The sequence below is a fragment of the Raphanus sativus genome, unplaced genomic scaffold, assembly GCF_000801105.2.
Source record: "Raphanus sativus cultivar WK10039 unplaced genomic scaffold, ASM80110v3 Scaffold0726, whole genome shotgun sequence".
In the NCBI taxonomy this organism is placed as follows: domain Eukaryota; kingdom Viridiplantae; phylum Streptophyta; class Magnoliopsida; order Brassicales; family Brassicaceae; genus Raphanus; species Raphanus sativus.
In genome coordinates, this window is record NW_026616042.1 from 1 (window position 1) to 22,090 (window position 22,090).

Here is a 22,090-nt window from a genome sequence, read left to right on the forward strand (position 1 = left end):
AGAAGCGTAGCAGGAAATGTGTATACGGAGAAAACTCTATTCAGGTTGGAGGCAACAGCTGATGCTATCCGTTGATTCCTTCCGTCTCTGATGAATCTCAGATACAGAAGCTTGTGAATGTTAGTCGTCTCTCTCACACATCCTAGTAATGAGTTCTTCTTAAATCACTGTATCATTTTGATCTTATCATATTGGCAGGTCTCAAAGTCATTTGCTGAAGGGAAGACCACTCTGGAGAAATACATAGACGCGTTGAAGGATCTTGTGGGTCTCAGGCTTCTGGTAGACGCTGTGGCCATTGGCAAAGGCAAAGAGGATCTCACAGTTCGTACATCAAGCGCCACCACCAGTTCCAGTTAAGACCAAACCATGGTTCACTGTTTTCTCCAAAGTCTTCTTCTTCTGGCTTAGGTCCGGCTTACGCTTCACTCACCCTGCCGACATAATAAACCATTGAAAGGCAGTTCACGTCTAAAGCAAAGCTCGTTGCAGCGAACATCTTCTGGAAGCCGTGTGGCCGCGTCTGCTAGCCAGAGGATGGCAACTCGGAGAAGCCAAAGGACAGAAGCTTATAATACATCTAGGATAACATTGTTTTCATCGTCCCTGGAGTGAAACGGTTCTCGAGAGGGGAGCTTGTGAAAGGCGATCATTACTTTGATTCCGTCAGTGACATTCTAGCTAAGGTTGCTTCAGAGCCTGAGCTTCTTGAGTTTGAAAACAGGAGGAGTGAACGTTGTGTTGCGGAGAACTCTTCTGACCAATCAGATGAAGAAGAGTCTTCCTCCCCGTCTGGTAGTCAAAGACACCGTTACCTCAAGTCTCCATGCTCTTCTTCTAGCCGTGGGAACCTGCAGATGAGATTCACTGTCGTCGACACTAGTTTGGCTGCTGGAGGGAAACTGTGTGATCTGCGGAATCTGAAAGAAAAGTATATAGTCTCTGAGGCAAAGACTGGTTTAGGAGACAAAGGTTCTTCCCTGTCAAGTCAGAAAGTGGAAACGCCCCAAGTGATGCCTCTGGACGCTCCGATGCGGTTCGTTATTGTTGATTCGAGTCTAGACCACAGTAAAAAATGGTCCGGTTTAAGGAGATGGAAACGTTTACCAAGTGATGATTCTAGCATAAAGCAGGAAGAGAGTTTGGAGAGGGTTAAGGATCCACCAAAGAGGATGATCAAGCATAGAGGAGAAACTAATCATCATTCAGTAAAGTCTGCTGCTCCGTCGTTGAAACGCAGACGGCTCAGTGCTTGCATAAAGAGGGAGAAGAGCCTCTCTAAAGAGGAACCTGAATCAGACCAGTTAAGTTTAAGTGCGGTCCAACACCAAAACAACACTCGTGAAGAGATGGATGAGGAGGACAAAGAGAGATATGAATCGGTTGATCATATGAAGTTAAAGTCTGATCAATCAGAAAAGACTGGGACTGGACCGTCTTCTTATGAGGCTGTTGAGACCCAAGAGATAGTGGCAGAGAGCAAACCGATTGGGTTAAGTTCGATCCCTGGTGTGGACAATGACTGTTCTCCAGAGGAGGTAAGAAGAAGCCATGAACTCGTTTCATCAGAACATGACTCAAAGGGGTCTTGTTCAGTGTCAGGCTCAGAGGAAAGACGTGTTTCCAAAGATCCGGAGCAAGAGCAAGAAGAAGTTGAGCTCCCTCCCATTACAGGCGCAAACATCAATAGCTCTCCTTCCAAAGATCTAGCAAGTACTCAAGAAATTTGTTCATCAGAACACGACCAACAGGCTAATAATACAGATGCTCCTAGGAGACATAGCACAAGAAAGCGACCACTGACCACCAGGGCTCTGGAAGCTCTCGAATCTGGTTTTCTTACAACCGAGACAGTAAAAAGCACGGTTAAACCAAGAAAACGTGAAAGATCTTCGAAGAGAAAACGGTCAGCTAAAGTGAGTAACAGAGCACAGCTTTTGCCAGACAATGGGATTGCAGCTATTATGGAGCAAAGAGGAGGAGAAGAAGAAAGCAAAGCAACAGCAAGTAACAACCCTTTGAATCAGATAGAGGATACAAAGCCTAGCTTTATTCTTAACGGAGCCACCACAACTGAGAGCAAGGCTCTGGACCAAAGACATGATTCAAAGCCAGTGAAAGCTGAACATCCTAAACTTCCACCGATCATTTTAAAGCTTTCACTTAAGCGTAGCAGAGCTTCAGAGACTTAAAAAGATTTTTGGGGCTGGCTGTGAGAGGATTTGACCTTTGCTATAGATAAAATGTATGTGTACAGAACTAAGATTTTTTTTTTAAAAGGGTTTTATTCCGTACTCTTCTTCTTTCTTCTTCATTTTTTTTTGTTGGGTCAAATGTGACAACGCTACACAACATACCCCAAAGGATGTTTTCTTCTCTCAGTTTTTTTCTTTTGTCTTTCTAAATGGTGAAGTCTGCTATTTGAATTAACTTTCTTCAAACCCTCCTCTCATCTCACTGAATGCAACTTGATTGCCTTTATCCAAGTTGTTGGAGACTGCTTTGGTTAAGCTAAGAGTACTCAAACCCAAGCTCTGCTCCAACAATGGAAGCAAATTACAATAGAGCATAACTAGTGTCAGTCCAAATTCACTTCACACACTCCTTATATTAGTTTTGGCTATAAGTTTTTGAGCAGTAATCTTTCTTTTTTTTCAAGTAAAGATTGATCTCATTACCAAGAGCCAGCCTTTTTCTCTTAGCAAAGGGTCACCTTACAAAACCAAAAGATAGAAATTTAAATATCTTTCTAATTTAACATTGGGTCGGTAAGCAAATGGTAAGTAATTAACAAAATGTCGAGACTGTCACCAACACAGTAGATACGCTATCTGAGGAAAGTAGATACGAAGCTGCTCAACTATCCTCTATCTTCATTCACTCTCCGCAGGCAGAACCTTCGTGCAACAGTACGTACTCTCGGCTGCTGTTACCAAACTTGATGGTATCTTTTTCGCGAAGCTCATAGTAGCGTTGCGGTTCAATAGGGTCTTCATTGATGTAAGTCTTGTTGGTGCTGCCAAGATCCATAAGGTAAGGCTTCACTTGCTTCTTCTCCACCATGCCATCTGGTTTCTCCACTGTCACTTCCCGGTACTGGATAACAGCATGCTGCTTGCTGCAAGAAGGGTGATCAGTAGAGGAACGTCCGCAACTTTTCTCTCGCGTCCAAAGAGGTAGCAGCTTTGGCGATGGAGCTGGAGTGGTGGCTCATCCAGTGGCTCGCCATCCTTGAATACATAAAGTCTCCATCTCTTTTTGGGTTCTCTCCTAGCCTCTGGTGGCTCGTTGAAGAGGAGTGCGATACCTCTGTATCTGTTGGTTTCTTCCGCAAGTTTCCCTGATAGCTCAAACAATTCTTCTTCCTTTTTCTTGGCTGCCAAAGCTTCTTCTCTGTCTCTACTTCTTCTCCCAACCTCCCTTTCACCTTGACCTCTTCTCAATCTCTTTGTCCGTGGCGAAGGAGACCTTGAAGATTCTTGTCTTCTAGATGGACTTCTCCGTCGGGGAGACTGCCTGTGCCTCACCGGACACTCTGAAGCCATACTCGGAGACCTTTGTTACTCCGGCGGATGAAAATTATAGATTTAACAAACTATTTTTTGTCGTTACTATTGAATTCAAAGATTGTGAAACAAGTATAAAGAAACACACTTTATTAATAAGTAAACCTTTCTCAAAAACCTTAAGCTCTCGCAACACAAATCTCTCAACTGATAAGTTCAAGCCACAACTCATCATCTTCTTATATAGAAATCTAAACTTCATATTCTCATTAAATTTAACTTATTTAGATAACTCCTAAATAGGATGAATTTCCTTTTTTATATGAAACTTAGTTTAGCTTGGGAATCAAGCTATCTTCAAGTTTAGTTTAAACAGTTACTAAACTAATTAACAGCGATAACACTAAACATAGGAATAAAAAGAGGAAAAAACTAATTTTAGCAAAATAGCTGCTATGAAAAAAAAAAAGTAATAACAGCGTTATTTATCTTGTACGTGTCCGTCCCGCGTGTTTTTCCCTTTCTTTTTAAAACCGACTCGAACACAAACGCATATATATATGCATCATCCTTACCCTTTCAACTTTTCATTTTCTCACAAAAAGATCTCTTCTATTTGCGTTAAAATCTAAAGCTTTTTTTTTGTCTTTTGAATCATGGAGTGTAGACCGTTGGATCTGACGATTATATCCGCGGAGGATCTCAAAGACGTCCAACTGATCGGCAAGCAGGACCTATACGCCGTCGTTTCCATCAACCGCGACGCGAGGACGAAGCAGAAGACGAAGGTCGACAAAGACTGCGGGACCAAACCCAAATGGAGACACCAGATGAAGCTCACCGTCGACGACTCCGCGGCGCGCGACGGTCGTCTCGCCCTCGTCGTCGAGATCGTGGCGGATCGTCCCATCGCCGGTGATAAACCCGTCGGAGAGGTTAGCGTTCCGGTGAAGGAGCTTCTGGACCAGAACGACGGCGGCGGCGGGGAGGAGAAGACGGTGACGTACGCGGTGAAGCTGCCTAACGGGAAGGCCAAAGGTTATCTCAAATTCTCTTTTAAGTTCGGTGAAAAGTATACTTTCGGGGGACCTTCGAGTGGGCCTGGCCCATTGACTCTGGAGCATAAGTCTATGGATCAGCCGCCTGTCACGGCTTACCCGCCTGGACAAGGTGCACCGGTTGCATATCCGCCGGGTCCTTCAGGATACCCACCACCAGGACATGACGACAAACACGGCGGCGGTGGTGTTTACGGTTATCCTCCACCTGGTGGTCCCGCTGGTTATCCTCCAGCCGGCCCTGGTGGGTATCCGCCACCCGGAGCATACGGTGGATATCCACCTCCACAGCAAGGAGGCTACCCGGGGTATCCACCACAGGGTCCAGGCTTTGGATATCCGCCGCAGGGTCCAGGCTATGGATACCCGCCGCAGGGTCCGTATGGTTACCCGCAACAGCAAGGTTATGGTGGTAAACCGCAGAAACCGAAGAAGCATGGAGGAGGTGGAATGGGTCTAGGACTTGGACTTGGAGCTGGATTGTTGGGTGGGTTGCTGGTTGGTGAAGCTATTGATGATATAGCAGATATGGGTGGCGACTTTGATTTCTGATCTTCTGTTTGTGCTATCTTTTTATGCTGTGATTAACGTTTTCAATTTCCTAAGCTAGGCAACTGGTTCTATGTTTTTTCTTTTGGTGTGTGTGTCCTGTGAGAAATCAACATGTTCTGTTTTCTTGTGTTTGTGTTGTTGTTTCTGGCTGTCTCTTAATGAAAACAGCCGTCATATGTTGCTTTCTCATGTTTTGTATGAGAGAGTAATGTGCAGTAATAATCAGTTTCCCGTTTTTCAGTAAACAACCTTAAAGTGTTAGGAAAGGGAGATCACGGAAGATATAAAAATGTCAGGTAATTTGTATATAAGCTAACATCAAATCCGTTATCGTCCAGCGGTTAGGATATCTGGCTTTCACCCAGGAGACCCGGGTTCGATTCCCGGTAACGGAGCTTTTTTTGTTTCATGTACTTATGATCGCAACAGAGTGTTCCTTTTACAACTGTAACGTTTAATTTGTGTTGGACCCTAACGTCTGCTGGACGGTTGTATACATGTCAGTGTTGTTCAAATTTTCGTGTGGTCTTATCATTGGGGCTAACATGCATATTAATTTTACTTAATCGCACGAAGTTGTACAAGATTTTAGATGATGAAAATTGCTAGTCATAAGATAATCATCTTTTTTGTCTGGAACTGTATTTGCATCTCGATAATAGTTACCGGCTCAAGCGCTTTGAGCTAAATGATTATCATCAAGAATGTAATAACATGCCGCATGGACTAAGTTTTAAATAGTGTATCGTATTTTTCTCTTCATCTAGTAACATTGACGACGTAAAACTTAAAAAGCTGACAGAAAAGGAGCAGTTTTTCATTAATGGAAATGGAGAAGAAAAAGAAAAGAGAGTTGAACATTGTATTTACTTTGGCTTTTGAAAAACATTACAACTCTATCACATCTTAATATGAATCTCCTAATTGCATGATGGACATTTACCATGTGGTTCGAAAAAAGGCAGTCACAGCTAAAGGAGTTTGATAAGTCTGTAATTCTATTCATTGTTCTCCATTAAAACCTGCAAAAGAGGAGTTGAACCGAACCATGTTATAGTATTTCAATATAGAAAGAAACTAAATTTCTCATCCATGAGATTTGATATTAAAGATTTGCAGGTGGTGTAGATGAATCATCAGATTGCTAGATGCTAAGTTATTCTGCTTGTCCTCTAAAAATATAACCCTATTGTAAGGTAAGCAGTGACTGAAAGAATATTTTAGCTAGCTATAATCATGCTTGACCAAGCTATATTTTCTCTGTTCTTGAAATATTCACACATGAAAAGTAGTGACGGAGAGTCGAGCATGTCACTTACAGAGATTTGAGGCCAGAGGACTTAAAACTAAACTCGTTCAGCGCTTCTAATTCCCGCGTTCTTGTCGAATTCGTCTGAAGGAACAACGTCCGCGATAATCTTCTCTTGACCACGCCAAAGAATCTGGTATAAAAGGTTTCGAACTTTTGTGTCAGTCCAACAGAGTATGAAAACAGTTCCTAATTGATATATATTCCTTAGTAACAAAGACTCAAAGTCAAAGAATCAATAGACAGCCCACTGGAAACTTGAATCACCAAAAAGATAAGAATGAAGCAACTTCCTAAAGATAAGTTTCCATATTTGAAAGTACACAAACATGGGGTACTTTACATCGCTCAGACTAACCTTGTCAATGACTCCAAATTCTTTAGCTTTTGTTGCATCCATGTAATATGGCCTTCTCATCACGTTAGCCACAGTCTCCACGGACTAAATATCAAATTAGAACAATATTTAACTAGCCAAAAAAAAGTCGCCAATCAAAGTTATGTAGCGAAAGAAACGTTTTCCACTTACATTGCCAGTGTGCTTTGATAGTAGTTCCACAAGTATATCTCTGTTTGTTATAACCTGCAATCACAACCAGGAACGTGATAAGACGCAATGAAACTCAGTTCTTGAACTCAAGGTTAATATTCTGAGCAAAATACTCAAGGGACAAGCTTGTGTCCAAATGATCAGAGATATGTATCAGCAAAAAAAAAAAACATCATGAAAATATCTCAGTTTAGATATGATTTCCCGGATTCGAAGTGTACAGAAGGAACATCAAAAACCTCTTTGGCACGAATCAGGACATCACTAGCAGGCATCAAACCAGAAGAAGGCACACGAGGTTGCTGGATCATTGCTGCAATAATATTAGTTCGAAACATCTGAGAATACCCTCGTAATTAAAAGTGAGCAAATCAACTTGACCAGAATGCAGTCATTGTTTTTTTTTTTTTTACCTTTGGAATGTGGCATCATAAATCGTTTACCCTTTGTTCCCGCGGAAAGCAACAGACATGCGTGACCTATCGCTGCTCCCACACAAACTGTATGTACCTGCACAAGAAAGGACCAAACCTGCTCACACAAAACGACTCCGGAGGGCAAATAATTATCTTGATATCTGTTCAAGTCGTTTCCTTCATCACAGTTTAATTACTTACACGTTTGCATTTCAAGAGAAGTCCACCAATAAAACAAACGACGTTACCTCGTTTTTAAGTTGCATCAAAGAATCATAGATCGCAAAACCTTCTGATTCCATTCCAACCTGTTCAGATGCACCAATATTAGATACACTGAGAGAAAAAGGTCTTTAAAAAACATTCACAAAACAGTTCAAAAACTCACCGTCTCTCCATCGTCGCGAGTGGTCCCTGTGGAGTTGATGTAAATATATATAGGTTCCTTCGGATCGAGCCACTGAAGATACATTAGCTCAGCGACAATAAGCTCTGTAACCGCCGGCACCAGCTGAAAAAAAAAAGTGCAGTCTCACTCTACACAGTCCCCCACCACTAAGAATCCAACATAAAATGCCAGAGCTTACAGGCATTCCAATGTAAACAATTCTCCCGTCAAGAAGCATAGATGGCAAGTCTGGTGGAGGAGTTCTTGGCCGGTGCTCGTTATAAGCCACTGATCTCTCAACCTAATCTCAATCAACAGATATGATGATGAAGTGATGAATCAAATGATGTGTCTAGACTACATATAGAGCGCTAAGAATCGAATCAAATCAGATAAGGATCGGATTAACTGGGGGAGAAGAGATGAGCTAATAATAAACCTGAGCAGGAGAAGACATGAGCTGAGGCGAATCGAAGATGTCGAGATACGGCGGCGTATCGGAGTTTACAGGCCGGTTGAGAAGCTTCTCAGGAGATTTAGCGGCGACGGAAGCGAGCGTCGAGAGAAAAGAATCGTTGGGGTTTATCGGAGGCATAGGGATTTTGGCAGCGGCTTTGGCGCGAAAGGCGTCGTAGCGAAAGCTCTTCGAGTTTCTTCTCCCGGGTGAATTCGGAGAACGAGGAGTGGAAGTAAAAGAAGAAGAGCGTGGAAGGAGAGAGTTCATGGATACTTGTAAGCAAGATGCCATTGTGAAAGAAAAAAAGAGCTCCTCGGGCACGAAAGCTCGAGAAAAATAGACTGGTTGAAGAAGGGAAACCAGAGGATGGAGAAGAAATAATTAATAACGGGTCCGGTTTATGGGCTGACCGGTTTATTGGACGCCCAGATCCAGAACCAGGCCCGATAGGCTCAATTATGGACTTTGAATGAGACATATTAAGAGTTGTAGGCGACTTAAAGGGTGGACATTTTGGTTATTTTATCGGTTCGGTTCGGTTGTGGTTCGATTTGGTTAATTCGATTCAATGATTTATCCAACCAAAATAAACTAAATTAATTCGATTTGATTACAAACGCTATAAATAAAAGGACGCAAGCGTTTTCCAAGCAACCACAATCTATAAATAGATTATTTGTAGAGGTTCGGTTCATTGCAAAGAGACAATAACAGACCAACTAAAAGTTTGAAAAGGAAGACATTATTATCAACGGTCATGCGAGATATATAACTCAAATCCAAATCAGATTATTATACTACCAGTGGACCATGAGAAGCATGAATCAATTTGGATACGGCGGTCCTCTATTCCCGGTCACCAGTTCTCCTTTTCAGTCAGATCGCACCTGCAAAAACAAAGTTTTTCATTATGTTAAACTGAAGCAAAACATGAAGTGGTCGTATGCAGAATGCTCGTGAGAGCAGAGCTATTTAAGCAAGGTTTATCTGTAGTTAGACTTACGGGTGAAACTGGAGAATCTGATATCGATCTCGATCGGGACCTGCAGCAAAGACAACAAATGTTTACTGTGGCGTCGGGAATTAAAGTGTTGTTGGTCTGGAAAAGAACTAAACATGGATTCCAGCATAGACAACAAAAAGAAAACGTTAGAGAATCAAAGGGACTCTTAAATCACAAATGTTGCAAGGATCTGCGCTGAGTATCAGAGCAGTAAGTTCCTAGAACCCATCTATAGATGATCCATCAAGTCCCTAAGATCCAGTCCCCAGCTCGCCGCAGTGAGCCAGATCTAGAAAACAAACAAGGCAATACAATTGAAATCACAGTATAGGAGGATCAAGTACAGATCTCCGACATCAAGATTCATATCTTTTCCCTACCGTTAGAATTTTTTTTTTTCGCAAAAGAGAACTTGGGACTAAAGGAATACATCTAGAAGAAAAACAACACGAAGAGAAAGAACACAAGAGATCATTTCAGAAGACAGCTTCATATAGGTTAGAATTAGACTACTGCTACATGTCATTTCGCTAGAAATCAAAGGAGAAGAACTGTCAAGAAGTTGAAACATAAAAAAAAAAAAAATACTAAGTGGAGTTGTTGTAAGTGGTGTGTCAAGCAGTTCATTATGCAAGAAAACTAACAACCTCATGCATTGGAAGATACAAACATCTGTAAATAATTGTAATAGCCATACCTTGAGACTGAGCTACGCGGTGTTGGAGAACGAGAAAGAGGAGTTGGAGAACGGGCAGATCCCGATCTAGCAGGCGACACACTTGCATTGCACTTTGAAGTCAGTCAATACTCATAAATAAGTTAGCAGTATTAACGGCCTCTTTCATGGTGAAGGATAAAGCTGACCTTCTGCTACTATAGCTATAGCTTCGACTCCTGCTTCTTCTAGAATAGTATGGGCTGCGACTCACACTCCTCGACTCATATTCTCTCACCTGAACAATCAGAGATGAATGAGATGTATATCCACCGATTCATTCATTCATTCATTAACAAAATACAAAGAAGGTAACACCGCATACCCGTATATAAGCTCTAGAGAAAGCATTTCGAAACTCAGAATCATCAAGCTTCCTTATCTGTTACAACCAAAAAAAAATGAAGGGAGCTATCAAAGACCTTGACAGTAGTCTCAAAGAAGATAAATTCGGTGCAACGCCTTGAGAAACCAAAGAATCAATGCCACCATGTTAAGGCATGTGTACAACTTACAGCATACTTCATATCATCATAGTTGCTATAATCCACAACCCCAGACATGCCTAGAACCAAAAAAGAAAAGAAAAAGAAAACATGTTAAAAGTGAGTCTTCTTGGAGTTCTGATGCCTAAAAATTAACACTTCAAATGAATTGGATATATTCTCATACGCAAATAATAAGTTGCTAATAATCCAACTTGAGAATATGGACTCACCTCCACGGTCGCGAAAAACTTCAGAAAAGCAGACATCTCCAGCTTTGCGCATGTGGTCCTTAATAACAAACACATAAACATCAAATATATAGCATCAGTTCAGAACAAATATAATAGCAACATGAACTACGGAAGTAATAAACACAAATCAAGAAAATCATATTACCTTAAGGTCCTGCCAGGAAGCAGACGGCGGCAATCCCGTCACAAGCACTGTATGTTTTTACGTTACAGAAAGTGGTAAAATGAGTTTCTTCAGAATGTTAAAAAAAAATAAAAAAACGGATAAGAAGAGTAACACAAACCACGGTAGTCGGAACGTCTAGAAGGTGCACGGCTCCCACTGTAGCTGCTGCTGTACCTATCAACCGATGATGAACCTCTACGACCACCATGTGCAATCTCAACCTAAACATCACACAACAAAGTTAAACATCTTCATCATAAGAATCCCAAAAAGGTAACACCTTCCTCATAAGAAGATGGATATTGTTAAACTAACCCGAAGTCGACATCCATCAAAGTCATACCCATCCCGTCCATAAATAGCATCGTCTGCATCACGAGGATCTTCAAACTGGCATCAATAACATAATACTTTAGAGCCATTAACAAGAAAGAAGAAAACAGATCCACTAATCAATCTCCTATGAGAAATCAACAAAATACCTCAACGAATGCATAACCGGGAGGCCTAGGTGGAATCTTCAAATCAATGTCCACAATAGGTCCATACTGCAAAGAAGATTACACTGTTACTAAGAGTACGTTCAGATCCTAATGAATTCGAAAAGAGAAACAGAGAAAGATTGTTTTCTAAAAAAGAACCTTGTAGAAGAGATCTTCAACCTCTCTCATGCGAATATCACCAGGTAAGTTCCCAACGTAGATCGTACGATTCCATCGGCTGCTGCTACTCATCTGAGACCACTCACACACAGTAGATACCACAAATTAGGATTTTCAACAGAAACAATATTTTAGAAAATATATTTGAAACTTACATTTTCTTTGCTTGCAGGGAGAGAGACACACGAAGAAGAGGAGGAGGAAGCGAGAAAGCGTTAGATTGTTCTGGAAACAAGACAACTACCGAGAAGCGTGTTTTTAAACGTAAGTTGATTCCGTCTTCGGTGGACACTTGTAAAGTTATATCCCACATCCAAACTCTCTAAGCCGTTCGATTAACTTTCTCGACAGAGATAACGAGATTGTTGTAATAAGCCCATTAACGACTTATGGGTACTCGTATCAGCCCAAAAGGCCCATAACTCAGTTTTGGTCGGATTCGGACCAGCTTCGTTTCCTAGGTTATCTGAAAGAAAAAACACAGTCGTTTTAGTAGAAAAGAGGAAGAACACTAGATCGGAACTTCACGCAGAGAAACATTCTCTCTCGGTTCGGAAACGCATCCTCTCTCTCTCTCTCTCTCTCTCCGGTAAGTTTTATGCTCGGATTCGAATACACTTATGATGATGATATTCTGTCCGAATACTTGTTTAGGGTTATGTTCGGACAATCTCCGTCGTCTATCAACAACTTCCATTGTTCACTTTTGCAGGTTGTATTCCAGCTGCATCGACCAAATCTCATAAACTTACCAAAAGAAATAACCTCTCATCATCCAAACATGTTCAAGAAGTAAAGAATCTCTCTTTCATATTGGACTAACCTTTTTTTTTAATTTTTTTTTATGAGGACAATAGGCTTGTGAGGAATGTAAACCTTTTCAGTCGATACTTTGGTTCAGTTATTGGCTAGTATTTACTTGTAGACACAACATCGTTTCTACCTAGGCCCTTCTCATACAATAGCTTAGAATAATCAAATTTATTGAAGTTGTTGTTAGTCTTCTTTTAAGTGATACAGGCCTTTAGATTAGATCTCTTTGAGATTATCATTATGTCTACAAGGTGTTGTTCTTAATGTTCAATTATTTTTTTATCTCAGGTTTTCAATGGAGGAGGTTTCATCGCAAAACCAAGTAAAGGCTTCTGTCCAACGTAGGATTCGCCAGAGTATTCAAGAAGAGGTATCCTTGTTGTTTCATCTGTCTTTTTTTCAATCCCATCTTGAAAATTCTTATTGATTACGTGTAGCTTGTTGTAATGTAATGTTGCAGTACCCGGGACTTGAAACAGTGTTGGAAGATCTACTTCCCAAAAAGTCTCCTCTCATTGTAGTCAAGTGGTTCGTAAACCAACACACTCTTATTATCAGTGCTATTTCTTTCCTCCACTTGCTGTATATTCCTGACTATATTTTTCTCGTGCAGCCCAAACCATCTGACGCTAGTTGTTGTCAACAATGTCCCCCTCTTCTTCTGTATCCGTGATGGGCCATACATGCCAACTCTGCGTCTTCTTCATCAGTGTAAGCTCACTCTTTACCTTTTATCATAGTGCCAAGGTTTTTAGTTTTCACATAGAAAGAAACTTCAATTTTTATCAAGTTACGGAGAATGTCACTGTGGCAGTTGAATGTTTGGAGTATTTTTTTTTTTTGCAGACCCAAATATAATGAAGAGGTTTCAAGTTGATAGAGGTGCCATAAAGTTTGTTTTCTCTGGTGCAAACATAATGTGTCCTGGTCTCACATCCCCTGGAGGCGTTCTGGATGAAGAAGTTGAGGCAGAAAGGCCTGTGGTATGTACACACACACACACACACAAAATAAACTCTTTCTTGGTGTTCTATTCTGTTTGTATTATGTTGATTTAAACCATGAGTTTGTATTGTGTTTAGGCTATATATGCAGAAGGAAAGCAGCATGCCTTAGCAATAGGCTTCACCAAAATGTCAGCCAAGGACATGTAAGTTATATTCCCTTCTCACTCAGTGCCATACTCAAATCACAACTGGAACATAGGAATCATGATTTGGCCGTGTTGGTACATCTCTTATTTGGTTTTGTTATGTGTTTTTGTTGACAGTAAGAGCATCAACAAAGGAATCGGAGTGGACAACATGCATTACCTCAACGACGGTCTCTGGAAGGTACTAACTCTCTCCTGCATCGAGTCGATTAAAGGATTTATTGAGATAAAGTTTTATAGAACTTGTTACTTGATGTTGACTGCAGATGGAACGACTAGATTGAGGAACGAAGTCAAATGTCGTGTGAATCAATCATTCTGGAGGAGATCTCCTTTTTTATGTCTCTAAACTTTTATGGAGCTTTTGTCCGGATCTCAACCTTAGTCATCTGTTTTCAAATATTTGATGTTTTGTTTTTTTACGAGAACAACATCAACCTTAGCTAAGGTTATACAGTTTCCCAATATTTTACTAGCTCCGTATTAACCATGGCTTTAATTAACGTCTTTTAAACATATCAAGTTATTGAAGAAACAGTACAAGTATTATGATGACACATAAGTAGGAATATAATGTGCCTAGTGCCTACTAATTAGTTATTGGCGGTGTTGTACAAAAGTACTAACATTTCAATGTGATTGCACATCATGACAACATTTTATTTTATTTAATTTTCTCATCGTACCATTTTCCAAACTAAACTAAACACAATTAACCAACTTAACCCAAATATTTGGCACTCGTCTTTAACTCAGTAGCTCACTTTTTCGAGGTTTAGGCCTGACTTCAATCCCATCAATTACAATCCCACCCTTCAGCTGATACCCTTTCACTTCGGTTAGACTCATCACAACCTCCTTGTCCTCGTCACCTTCTCCTCCTGTCTCGAACTCTCCTAGCTCTATCTCCATCCACCCGTCTTCTCGCATCTCAGGCTCCCTCCGATAATATCCGAAAATTACGTCCTTCTTGGCCATTTGCTGTTTCTTGTTTTCCAAGCAACTTAGATAACTCATCTTTGTTTTCTTCTCACCATTTCTCACTTTTATCCAAGTCTCGGCCGGAACTAAGTCTAGTCCATATGCTCGTTCTGTCACCTTCATAATAAGATAAGCTCCATAAGTCGTGCTCGGTGATAGAGCTCCGGTTTGGATTTTTCCGATGATTTCTAACCAGTCCGTCATTATAAGTCGGACCCCTTCCGAAAATCTAATACAAATTTTAGAAAAATAAAATTACACCAACAATACAAGTATACACAACTTGCTTATTAATATAGTTTTTTAATTTAAATTTAAAAGTTGACCTTGAATCTGATCGATGGCTCCAAGACCAGTAATGTCGTTGATCGCTCCAAGTTATGGAAAGATCTCTTGCCGACAGAACATACGATATCTTCCCTGTCAGCTTCTCGATCTTGAATATCTACAGATCAAAACATACCTAAGCTTAAGAAAAGCTCTTTTTTGTTATTGTACCAAGGGGGGTGAATGATGGATGAACCTTTCTGCCATTATCTATGAGAACTGATTCACAGAGACATCGATAGAGCTCCTTTTTCGAGGATAAACTCCGAAGAGTCGAGCTAGAGATGAGGCGGCTGTAATCCGTGGGAAGAAACTTCTCCCAGACGAAATCAGAGTCTCCCGCGACCCGGAAAACAGTGGAAACAGACGCCGAGGAGAACGTGTCGGCCGGAGTTGTGAAGGAGAGTATATTCGCCACGCATGACTCTGGTAACATCATCATCATCCTTTTCTTCAGTCTTCAATTTCGAAAAATAGAGAGTAGTATTATCGGTTGGCTCTGTTCCTCAAGTTTCTTTTCTACATGTGTTTTGTGTGTTCTAGACGCAAACGGTGACCGATTAATCATACTATATAATATTAGCAAATGCTTTGGCGACTTTTAGCAAGTGTCCATTTTCGTTGGACTCAGTGGCCTATTTTCCTAAAGTTTGAAATATTATTTTCTTACTTGTCGTTGATCGCCCCAAGTTATGGAAAGATCTCTTGCCGACAGAACATACGTTATCTTCCTAGTAAGCTTCTCTATCTTGAACATCTGATATTGAAACATACCTAAGCTAATAAAAGCTTTTATATAGAGAGAGAACAAACCAATAAACTAATATTATTGTACTGGGGAATGATGGAGGAACCTTTCTGCCATTATCGATGAGAATTGATTCACAGAGACAACGATAGAGCTCCTTTTTGGAGGATAAACTCTGATGAGTCGAGCTAGAGATGAGGCGGCCGTAAACAGAGGGTAGAAACTTCTCCAACGCGAAATCAGAGTTCCCGGCGACAGGGAAAACAGAGGAGACATACGCCGAAGAGATATATCTTCCGGAGTTGTGAATGAGAGGATATTAGCCACGCATGATTCTGGTTGAAAAACAGAGGATGGTATAATTGATGGCTCTGTTTTTGAAGTACATATGTTTTGTATGTTTGCGTAAAATGAATCATACTATATAATATTAGCAATGTGGCGTCTTTTAGCAAGTGTCCATTTGTTTGACAAAAAAGAGGAAGCAAAATGTTTGGCTATTATTATATTCTTTCATTTCCTGGAACACAAGAGGTTTGGCTTTTTTTTGGTCAAGAAAACAAAATATTTCTTTTTGACAGAAAATGAATTTGTTTATTTTTGTGGTTTTTTTGTTTGCCATTATGCAAATGGCAATTATCTACCAGGTTTCTAGTTTTTTCGAATAAACATAAAATTTGAACTAATTTATTTCCGACAAATAACTTAACTTTTGTGCTCTCAAAAGATAACTTGTGTTCTGTATTTTTAGATTTTTAGCTTATAACATTTGGTTGTTAAACAAAAAGGTTATATCATTTTAATTTATTTATAGTTTTTTTTTGTCTAAATTTTATTTCTAGTTTACACTTTACAAAACTACTTTGTTGGAAAACACCTCCGTTTAGGTAGGTACTTACAAGTTACAACGATAGATATATTCCATATTGCTTCGCCTGATAAATATAACTTAAGTGTTTGTTTTGAAGAGTGTAAAAAACTGTTATAGTTAGTTTGGAAAAAAAACTATAAACCACGTTTAAGTGTTTTATCATTTAGTAATGGAATATACCGACGATCGAGACAATCATCGTAACAAAAGCAATATCTAGTTTTTTACATCAGATCAAAGAAATGCATGGTTCTTTGTCTAGAAAAATACCGATCTAAGTGCAGAGAGATGACAATTTACCTGAAAATCCTCATAACAATCTGGAAGCAACGACGTACCAATCCAAATATAGCCGCAAAGATGAGCACAAGTGTGGCGGCAGAAGAAAATGCTGAAACAAAATTCAACAAATGTCACCAAGAGGAGAAAAAATATCATAACAGTAATAATTGAACAAAACAAAACATAAATATAATAAAAAGTTAGAAATTACCAGCAGCGGTAAAGACAGAGTTTGTCGTCACAAGTTTGTAGAAGAAGAATGCAAAGATCAGCTGAATTTTACACCAGCAAAGATTATAATAAGTTTCTATTTTTTTTTGAGAAAGATATAATAAGTTCATAACATCACATGATAACATCGGACAAAGAAAATTACCTTCATCATATGTCCCCAGCAAACATATTTAGCCACTAGACACATGGCAGAGTACACTCCCACACACGTAAACGTGATACCACCGCAGAACTGTTGACATCGCAAATAGCAAGCTTGAAAGTAGTGTCCACTTGTTACTTTGGAGAAATGTAGCAACCCCTATAATAAGAATATACATATATTAGCGACTTCTCAAATAGTGAATGTAAACGAAACTAAGCAAGAGTCATATAATAACAAACTTGAAACAAAGTTCCACTTGTTGGTTCGGAGATACGTAACAAGCCCTGTGATAAGAAAATATATATACACATATATTAGCAACAACTCAAAAAGTGAAATACAAAGACGTTAAGCTATTGTACAACCTTTTAGAGAATCAATCGGGTTCTGAACTGCGTTGTTGGATTGAGAGAGACTGTAATTCTCAGCCAGAGCAGTGTTGAAAGAATTTTTGCAGTCCAAAGAAATGTCATTAAGGAATCGAGAGCATGACATGTTCTTGTTGCATTCAGGGATACGGCATTTAACATTCAGATTGCCGGACCTGATGTTTTGTTCCACGTAATCTACATAATGGACAGCCGGTAATTACACAAAACAGTAATCAAATGATGCCATACAAAATGCAGAAAGTAAACAAAGATTCTTCAGAGTAAGTGACACAGATTCAGATATTACCTTTAACACAGATTCTGCACAGTAGATGAGAGCAGCCGTATGTTGCGCAACTGGTATGCGTGTCACAAAAGTCACAAAACCCCTCACTGGTCAAATACACACCATTAACGACAATTCCTGATATGTTAGCAAGATCATTTCCAGGTTGGTTCCACTCTTCAACGATGGAGGCTTCGTCCCTGTGTAATGGAAAGATGCAAATTGAAATGTAAATGACACACATACATCTAACTGCAAGAAATTTAATCAATCGAACCAGTTGTTTAAGAGGAGGAGGACAGTGGCATATCCGTCAGAGACTCCAATCCTATCAGCTAGCCTTCTCACATGAAGATTAACATCAGACATCTCCTGAATAACAGAAGCAGAGATTAGCATGATTCCTTTGTGGACTGTGAGAAACGAGTATAAAATCAATGGACCGAGACAAATCAGAGATTGGAACAAACTAGGTTCACTGTTCACGCTAAGAAACATAGAATCAATCGCAATGGAAGAAGAGTCATAGATCTGAACAAACGAGTTTACTAGACACGAGTATTGATATAATCAACCTATCGGAAGAAGAATCGGAGCTTGAGACACGAGTATAGAATCAGAATCAGCGATTGGAACAAACAAAATTTCACTCTTCAGACTATGAAACATGTATAGAATCGAAGAAGAAGCAGAGATGAGGACAAACGCATTTCGTTGTTCCGACTGATGAGACAAGTATAGAATCAATCGCAGAAGAATCCGAGATTATCACAATCGAATTAGAATCAATGTATAGGAAGAAGAAGAAGAGATTACCATGGGAATCAGAAGAGCGGAGAAGGAGCTGCAGAAGATCCTGCTAATGGCGCCAGAGAGAAAGAGCGCTCTGTTTGTTTTGAACGAGATGCGTCTGTACTGTATGCATATAAATATCTCCGCTTCTAGGTGGGCCCACAGCATAAACTAATAGTCTTTTTTACAGATATTATTTATTTTTGACAGAGCATAAACTAATAGTTATTTGTAATTATATATACACACATACAAATGATCTATAAATTATGCATACATATGATTATAGTTTAATGTATATATATATTCAATGATCGCAAATTTCCATTTAAATTTTATATGTATTTCTTTTGGCAAGTAAACAAAAACAAACAAATTTTCAAACAAAAAATCAGAATTAGAAGAACAAAAGAATATAAACTCTCATTCCAAAAAAAACAAAAAAAAAATTATAGATAGAGATAAGAAGATGACAAGAAGAATGAAAAAAATTTAGCATAATAAATTTACGAAACTAAAACTATTGTAGTATTGAAATTTGGTTGAATGAAAGGATCACGAATAAATGTTCAAAACCAATATAAAAAAAAATTAAGCTCAAGAGAACAAAGATTAGAGCTAAAATATTAATAAATTTAATTAAAATATAAACAGAAAAAAATCCGCAATGTAAATATTTAAGGGGAAATGGACAAGGAAGACCAACCAATTCGCTTATTATTCAAATAAAGATAGAAACAAACAAGACAACATAAGAGCAAGTTCATCTTTCCACCACTCGTGTGTCAATGTTGCCTGTTTAATCCCTAAATACCGATCAAAATATAAAAATAAAATGACTAGAGAAGTAGATAACAGGATCCCAAAGCTAACCCATTTCAAAAGCCGGGATATCTTGAAGCATTGCTCCTGGTGCTTAGAAAACAATCTGCCTCCTCTACAGGTCCTGGTCTGATATTCTTGATGTCCCGAAAGTGGAACCAAGTTCTCGACGTAGGGAGATATAACTAAAGCATCCAAGGAGAGGCAGCGAATCTCTTTCGTCTCCGAATAATATTTGAACAAATGTCTGAAATTATTACAAAACACAACATTTCTTTGCTTAGAAACTGTCACCGGCGTGAAGTCCATACCATACTTTGTCAATGGTAGATTAGAATCGAGACCACCTAAATTTATGGAGAAAGTTTTGCTCCATATTTCTTCACTCGCATTCATGGTCCAAATCTCTAGTATCCATTCAGGCAGAATTGTGGATTTGGCAATGCCTAGACGTTCCCCAAGGTTCACTATCTTGGAGCACCGGGTGACCCACGTAGCCGACGGAACCGAGACATTATGGAACTCTAGTTTGTGAACATCCAAGGCTAGTATTTTGTAACCAAGCCCAATGTGTAAACGCCGCCCCGAGAATATCCAATAGATAGATCCATTAACACACACAGATTTTCTTCCAAGATTGTGCACATAAGGAGGTAGCTTCAGTTTCGTCCACTCACCACTTTCAACACTAAGAAGATGGCATTCTTCCTCAACAGGTTCGACACACATCTTCACCACTTTATAGCTTCCTGTAACAATGTCTTTACCGAAACCCATGACCCAATTTCCCTGAAAGAAATCGTCCGACCCTGAAAGAAAGTTTCCAACTTTTTATCTTTTTAATGTTTAAATTTCGTCAATGTAGAAGCCAAAACCATCAACCGTGTGATTACCGTTTCTAAACGGGGAGGACAATGGATCTGGGCCGGGAGGAAATCGCCGGAGTTGACCGGTGGAAGGGTTCAAAACGATGATGCTTTCTGGTTCGGGGATGCAGACCAAACCTTCGCAAGACATGGAGGGTCGTGCGTCGTCGCAGTGAAGATAGACGATCTCCTCGTCCCCTTCAAACCGAGATTCCGGGAGGAGACGCGGCTGGTCTCCGCAGCGACACTTGTGAGCAGCGAGGATTTTCGGCTCTTTTTGAACATTCATACGCCTTCTTCGCACGAACATCTCCGATTCCAGAATTGATCTCCATTCTTTTGACACGGTTTTGAATCTGAGTATTGATTTCAAGGGCAGACGAAGCAAAATTTCTTCCAGTAATTCTGGTGTTATGTAGATCGAATTAGGGTTTTCGTATTCTCCCCTCATATTCAATTGTCTGTGATTCTGAGAAGACGCTTTTTTTTTTTTTTTTTGAACGGCTAACATATCTCTTACAAAAAGTATTTTTTTTTTAAAGAAAAATGTTTCTAAAATAGGTTTTTTACATTTTTAATGTATTTTTATAAAATAAAACTGGAAAACTTTAACAACAAAATTAATTAGGTTGGTTGAATTTATATTGACTAAAATTTATAAAAACTAATAAAATACAAACAATAATATCTAAACATATGTGACTTTTTATTAAAAATATATATACCAAAAACGGATGGAGTACAAAAAGAATCAACTTTCTTAGTTTGACGATGTTGACTTTTCGATTTCTTCTTTTTCCGACAATTTTCCTTCTTTGCTTTTTTGTACAATTCCTTTTTTTTACAAAGGAGAAAAGTAAAGAATGCGAGAAACAAAAAGTGGTTTCAAGTGGTGACTGAACCCTTTGCTTGGTCTTTTTCCTTCCATGGCGTCTTTCTTTTTCTTGCATACTGTGCATAGGAAGGGACCTTCCCATCGCTTAGATGCTGAAGAGATGATAGGACCCTCGTTGCTTGATACATCTTCAGCTGGAGATTGATCTATTTGGCATACAGGACATTTCAAGAGCCCTGTTTCCGTATTTGAGGGAAGATCCTTTCCCAATCTGCATTTCAAAAACAGCAATATCAGTATAAGAAACCCTCAGTCACACTATGTATAAGGTTTCGGCAACATCAGTTTTTGGCTATAAACTTTTACCTATCTGCAAGCACAGCAGATCCTTCTTCAAACAATTCTTCTACACAAGATGGAACTATGTCAGCAACGACACAAGTAGTATCATCCTTCAACCCTTTTGTTCGCAATGCTTCCTGAAAATAAACAACATCATATGATTCAGAGTCTAAAAGGAATCTAGATCGGAGTTGATGTACAAACCTTAACAACAAGTTTAGCAGCAAGCTCGGTAGATAAACCACGACAAGCTTTGGCAGCCATATCAGAAGACAATATATTCCATATACCATCTGAAGCTATAATGAGTCTCCCTCCAGCATCTGAAAGCTGAAAGCACAGATGATAAAACAAAATATTGTGTTCACTGTTCAGTGTCTAATAATATAAGCATTGATAAAAAAATGCACCAAGGGGGGAAGAAGGGGGACTTACTTTCACTTGCTTAACATGAGGTATTGGGACAATATATTCTCCCACATCAGTATCACCAATCGACCTTGAAAGACACAAACCACCAGGCCAGCATCGAAGTGGGCCGACCTATAGAGTCATCAGAACCATATCACACATTACAACCCCACCAAAATCCAAAACTACAATGAAGCAGACACTGAAATTCACTGGACGTGACCATACCGCATTGCCACCAAAAACATTAAGCAGTTTTACATCTCATCCATTGACTCAAGTCTCAAACT

The 22,090-nt window shown here is 39.5% G+C and overlaps 7 protein-coding genes, 1 non-coding gene and 2 pseudogenes across 22 annotated transcripts; 4 read left to right on the forward strand and 6 right to left on the reverse strand.

Moving 5' to 3' along the window:
- Nucleotides 1–5: 5 nt before the first annotated feature.
- Nucleotides 6–2,443, forward strand: LOC130494458 (uncharacterized; annotated as a pseudogene).
- Nucleotides 2,444–2,673: 230 nt separating this feature from the next.
- LOC108843177 (FHA domain-containing protein DDL-like) lies at nucleotides 2,674–3,703 on the reverse strand (annotated as a pseudogene).
- A 271-nt stretch (nucleotides 3,704–3,974) lies between these two features.
- LOC130502883 (protein SRC2 homolog) lies at nucleotides 3,975–5,364 on the forward strand. Its single transcript, XM_056997626.1, has one exon. The coding sequence runs from the start codon at nucleotides 4,163–4,165 to the stop codon at nucleotides 5,114–5,116; it is 954 nt and encodes a 317-aa protein (XP_056853606.1). The 5' UTR covers nucleotides 3,975–4,162; the 3' UTR covers nucleotides 5,117–5,364.
- A 75-nt stretch (nucleotides 5,365–5,439) lies between these two features.
- TRNAE-UUC (transfer RNA glutamic acid (anticodon UUC)) lies at nucleotides 5,440–5,511 on the forward strand. The gene has a single exon. It is a non-coding gene; the product is annotated as a tRNA-Glu (tRNA).
- Nucleotides 5,512–5,912: 401 nt separating this feature from the next.
- On the reverse strand, nucleotides 5,913–8,589 carry LOC108838455 (ATP-dependent Clp protease proteolytic subunit-related protein 3, chloroplastic). Its single transcript, XM_056997625.1, has 10 exons — nucleotides 8,219–8,589; nucleotides 7,979–8,080; nucleotides 7,780–7,902; nucleotides 7,640–7,699; nucleotides 7,389–7,485; nucleotides 7,215–7,288; nucleotides 6,955–7,008; nucleotides 6,784–6,867; nucleotides 6,436–6,558; nucleotides 5,913–6,138 (listed from the first exon to the last, which is right to left on the reverse strand). The coding sequence occupies exons 1-9, from the start codon at nucleotides 8,525–8,527 to the stop codon at nucleotides 6,463–6,465; spliced, it is 999 nt and encodes a 332-aa protein (XP_056853605.1). The 5' UTR covers nucleotides 8,528–8,589; the 3' UTR covers nucleotides 5,913–6,138; nucleotides 6,436–6,462.
- A 289-nt stretch (nucleotides 8,590–8,878) lies between these two features.
- Nucleotides 8,879–11,785, reverse strand: LOC108838490 (serine/arginine-rich splicing factor SR30). 5 transcript variants are annotated; one of them, XR_008940498.1, is made up of 13 exons: nucleotides 11,677–11,743; nucleotides 11,501–11,593; nucleotides 11,342–11,407; nucleotides 11,175–11,249; nucleotides 10,978–11,080; nucleotides 10,839–10,885; nucleotides 10,673–10,730; nucleotides 10,470–10,519; nucleotides 10,280–10,336; nucleotides 10,104–10,192; nucleotides 9,937–10,028; nucleotides 9,240–9,528; nucleotides 8,879–9,123 (listed from the first exon to the last, which is right to left on the reverse strand). XR_008940498.1 is itself a non-coding variant. In XM_056997627.1 (13 exons), exons 2-13 carry the CDS (start codon nucleotides 11,591–11,593, stop codon nucleotides 9,093–9,095), a joined length of 801 nt encoding a protein of 266 aa, XP_056853607.1. In that variant the 5' UTR covers nucleotides 11,677–11,785; the 3' UTR covers nucleotides 8,879–9,092. The 5 variants fall into 5 exon arrangements, 3 of the variants coding, with proteins under 3 accessions (XP_056853607.1, XP_056853608.1, XP_056853609.1); XR_008940499.1 differs by having other exon boundaries at nucleotides 9,937–10,017; nucleotides 11,677–11,742; XM_056997627.1 differs by having other exon boundaries at nucleotides 9,240–9,279; nucleotides 11,677–11,785.
- A 179-nt stretch (nucleotides 11,786–11,964) lies between these two features.
- On the forward strand, nucleotides 11,965–13,962 carry LOC130502886 (uncharacterized). Its single transcript, XM_056997645.1, has 9 exons — nucleotides 11,965–12,110; nucleotides 12,234–12,313; nucleotides 12,623–12,704; nucleotides 12,795–12,862; nucleotides 12,948–13,045; nucleotides 13,181–13,317; nucleotides 13,417–13,484; nucleotides 13,605–13,668; nucleotides 13,754–13,962. Exons 2-9 carry the CDS (start codon nucleotides 12,303–12,305, stop codon nucleotides 13,769–13,771), a joined length of 546 nt encoding a protein of 181 aa, XP_056853625.1. The 5' UTR covers nucleotides 11,965–12,110; nucleotides 12,234–12,302; the 3' UTR covers nucleotides 13,772–13,962.
- A 143-nt stretch (nucleotides 13,963–14,105) lies between these two features.
- LOC108839790 (F-box protein PP2-B15) lies at nucleotides 14,106–19,081 on the reverse strand. Of its 9 annotated transcripts, none has more exons than XR_008940500.1 (9): nucleotides 18,549–19,081; nucleotides 18,010–18,104; nucleotides 17,754–17,932; nucleotides 17,441–17,641; nucleotides 17,315–17,359; nucleotides 17,073–17,231; nucleotides 16,908–16,968; nucleotides 15,650–16,805; nucleotides 15,466–15,552 (listed from the first exon to the last, which is right to left on the reverse strand). XR_008940500.1 is itself a non-coding variant. In XM_056997639.1 (7 exons), the coding sequence occupies exons 5-7, from the start codon at nucleotides 15,238–15,240 to the stop codon at nucleotides 14,235–14,237; spliced, it is 831 nt and encodes a 276-aa protein (XP_056853619.1). In that variant the 5' UTR covers nucleotides 15,241–15,334; nucleotides 15,466–15,552; nucleotides 15,650–15,878; nucleotides 16,715–16,805; nucleotides 16,908–16,970; the 3' UTR covers nucleotides 14,106–14,234. The 9 variants fall into 9 exon arrangements, 7 of the variants coding, with proteins under 7 accessions (XP_056853619.1, XP_056853623.1, XP_056853624.1 ...); XR_008940501.1 differs by having other exon boundaries at nucleotides 15,466–15,569; XM_056997639.1 differs by lacking the exons at nucleotides 17,073–17,231; nucleotides 17,315–17,359; nucleotides 17,441–17,641; ... (1 more) ...; nucleotides 18,010–18,104; nucleotides 18,549–19,081 and adding exons at nucleotides 14,106–14,697; nucleotides 14,795–14,913; nucleotides 14,992–15,334 and having other exon boundaries at nucleotides 15,650–15,878; nucleotides 16,715–16,805; nucleotides 16,908–16,970.
- Nucleotides 19,082–19,220: 139 nt separating this feature from the next.
- LOC130494636 (F-box/kelch-repeat protein At2g43270-like) lies at nucleotides 19,221–20,713 on the reverse strand. Of its 2 annotated transcripts, XM_056997636.1 has the most exons (3): nucleotides 20,240–20,713; nucleotides 19,694–20,155; nucleotides 19,398–19,593 (listed from the first exon to the last, which is right to left on the reverse strand). In XM_056997636.1, exons 1-3 carry the CDS (start codon nucleotides 20,661–20,663, stop codon nucleotides 19,532–19,534), a joined length of 948 nt encoding a protein of 315 aa, XP_056853616.1. In that variant the 5' UTR covers nucleotides 20,664–20,713; the 3' UTR covers nucleotides 19,398–19,531. The 2 variants fall into 2 exon arrangements, with proteins under 2 accessions (XP_056853615.1, XP_056853616.1); XM_056997635.1 differs by having other exon boundaries at nucleotides 19,221–20,155.
- A 215-nt stretch (nucleotides 20,714–20,928) lies between these two features.
- LOC108843182 (probable protein phosphatase 2C 5) lies at nucleotides 20,929–21,713 on the reverse strand. 2 transcript variants are annotated; one of them, XM_018616310.2, is made up of 3 exons: nucleotides 21,594–21,713; nucleotides 21,414–21,526; nucleotides 20,929–21,318 (listed from the first exon to the last, which is right to left on the reverse strand). In XM_018616310.2, exons 1-3 carry the CDS (start codon nucleotides 21,651–21,653, stop codon nucleotides 21,054–21,056), a joined length of 438 nt encoding a protein of 145 aa, XP_018471812.2. In that variant the 5' UTR covers nucleotides 21,654–21,713; the 3' UTR covers nucleotides 20,929–21,053. The 2 variants fall into 2 exon arrangements, with proteins under 2 accessions (XP_018471812.2, XP_056853614.1); XM_056997634.1 differs by having other exon boundaries at nucleotides 21,414–21,713.
- Nucleotides 21,714–22,090: the final 377 nt, after the last annotated feature.

Excerpts from the sequence above, each read along its gene's own strand:
- LOC108838455 (XM_056997625.1), bottom strand. The coding sequence starts at position 8,527 with ATGGCATCTTGCTTACAAGTATCCATGAACTCTCTCCTTCCACGCTCT. Across the intron at positions 7,486-7,639 it reads TGATGCAACTTAAAAACGAG|GTACATACAGTTTGTGTGGG; the intron begins GTAACGTCGTTT and ends TTTCTTGTGCAG. Across the intron at positions 6,559-6,783 it reads AATTTGGAGTCATTGACAAG|ATTCTTTGGCGTGGTCAAGA; the intron begins GTTAGTCTGAGC and ends CTTTTATACCAG.
- LOC130502886 (XM_056997645.1), top strand. Across the intron at positions 12,705-12,794 it reads GCCAGAGTATTCAAGAAGAG|TACCCGGGACTTGAAACAGT; the intron begins GTATCCTTGTTG and ends GTAATGTTGCAG. Across the intron at positions 13,046-13,180 it reads TCTGCGTCTTCTTCATCAGT|ACCCAAATATAATGAAGAGG; the intron begins GTAAGCTCACTC and ends TTTTTTTTGCAG.
- LOC130494636 (XM_056997635.1), bottom strand. The coding sequence starts at position 20,663 with ATGAGGGGAGAATACGAAAACCCTAATTCGATCTACATAACACCAGAA. Across the intron at positions 20,156-20,239 it reads GTCCTCCCCGTTTAGAAACG|GGTCGGACGATTTCTTTCAG; the intron begins GTAATCACACGG and ends ACTTTCTTTCAG.
- LOC108839790 (XM_056997639.1), bottom strand. The coding sequence starts at position 15,240 with ATGATGATGATGTTACCAGAGTCATGCGTGGCGAATATACTCTCCTTC. Across the intron at positions 14,914-14,991 it reads TCATAGATAATGGCAGAAAG|ATATTCAAGATCGAGAAGCT; the intron begins GTTCATCCATCA and ends TTTGATCTGTAG. Across the intron at positions 14,698-14,794 it reads AGCCATCGATCAGATTCAAG|ATTTTCGGAAGGGGTCCGAC; the intron begins GTCAACTTTTAA and ends AATTTGTATTAG.
- LOC130502883 (XM_056997626.1), top strand. The coding sequence starts at position 4,163 with ATGGAGTGTAGACCGTTGGATCTGACGATTATATCCGCGGAGGATCTC.
- LOC108838490 (XM_056997627.1), bottom strand. The coding sequence starts at position 11,593 with ATGAGTAGCAGCAGCCGATGGAATCGTACGATCTACGTTGGGAACTTA. Across the intron at positions 11,408-11,500 it reads TTGAAGATCTCTTCTACAAG|TATGGACCTATTGTGGACAT; the intron begins GTTCTTTTTTAG and ends TCTTCTTTGCAG. Across the intron at positions 10,886-10,977 it reads TAGACGTTCCGACTACCGTG|TGCTTGTGACGGGATTGCCG; the intron begins GTTTGTGTTACT and ends AAAAACATACAG.
- LOC108843182 (XM_056997634.1), bottom strand. The coding sequence starts at position 21,682 with ATGGTATATGGAATATATTGTCTTCTGATATGGCTGCCAAAGCTTGTC. Across the intron at positions 21,319-21,413 it reads TCTGCTGTGCTTGCAGATAG|ATTGGGAAAGGATCTTCCCT; the intron begins GTAAAAGTTTAT and ends TTTGAAATGCAG.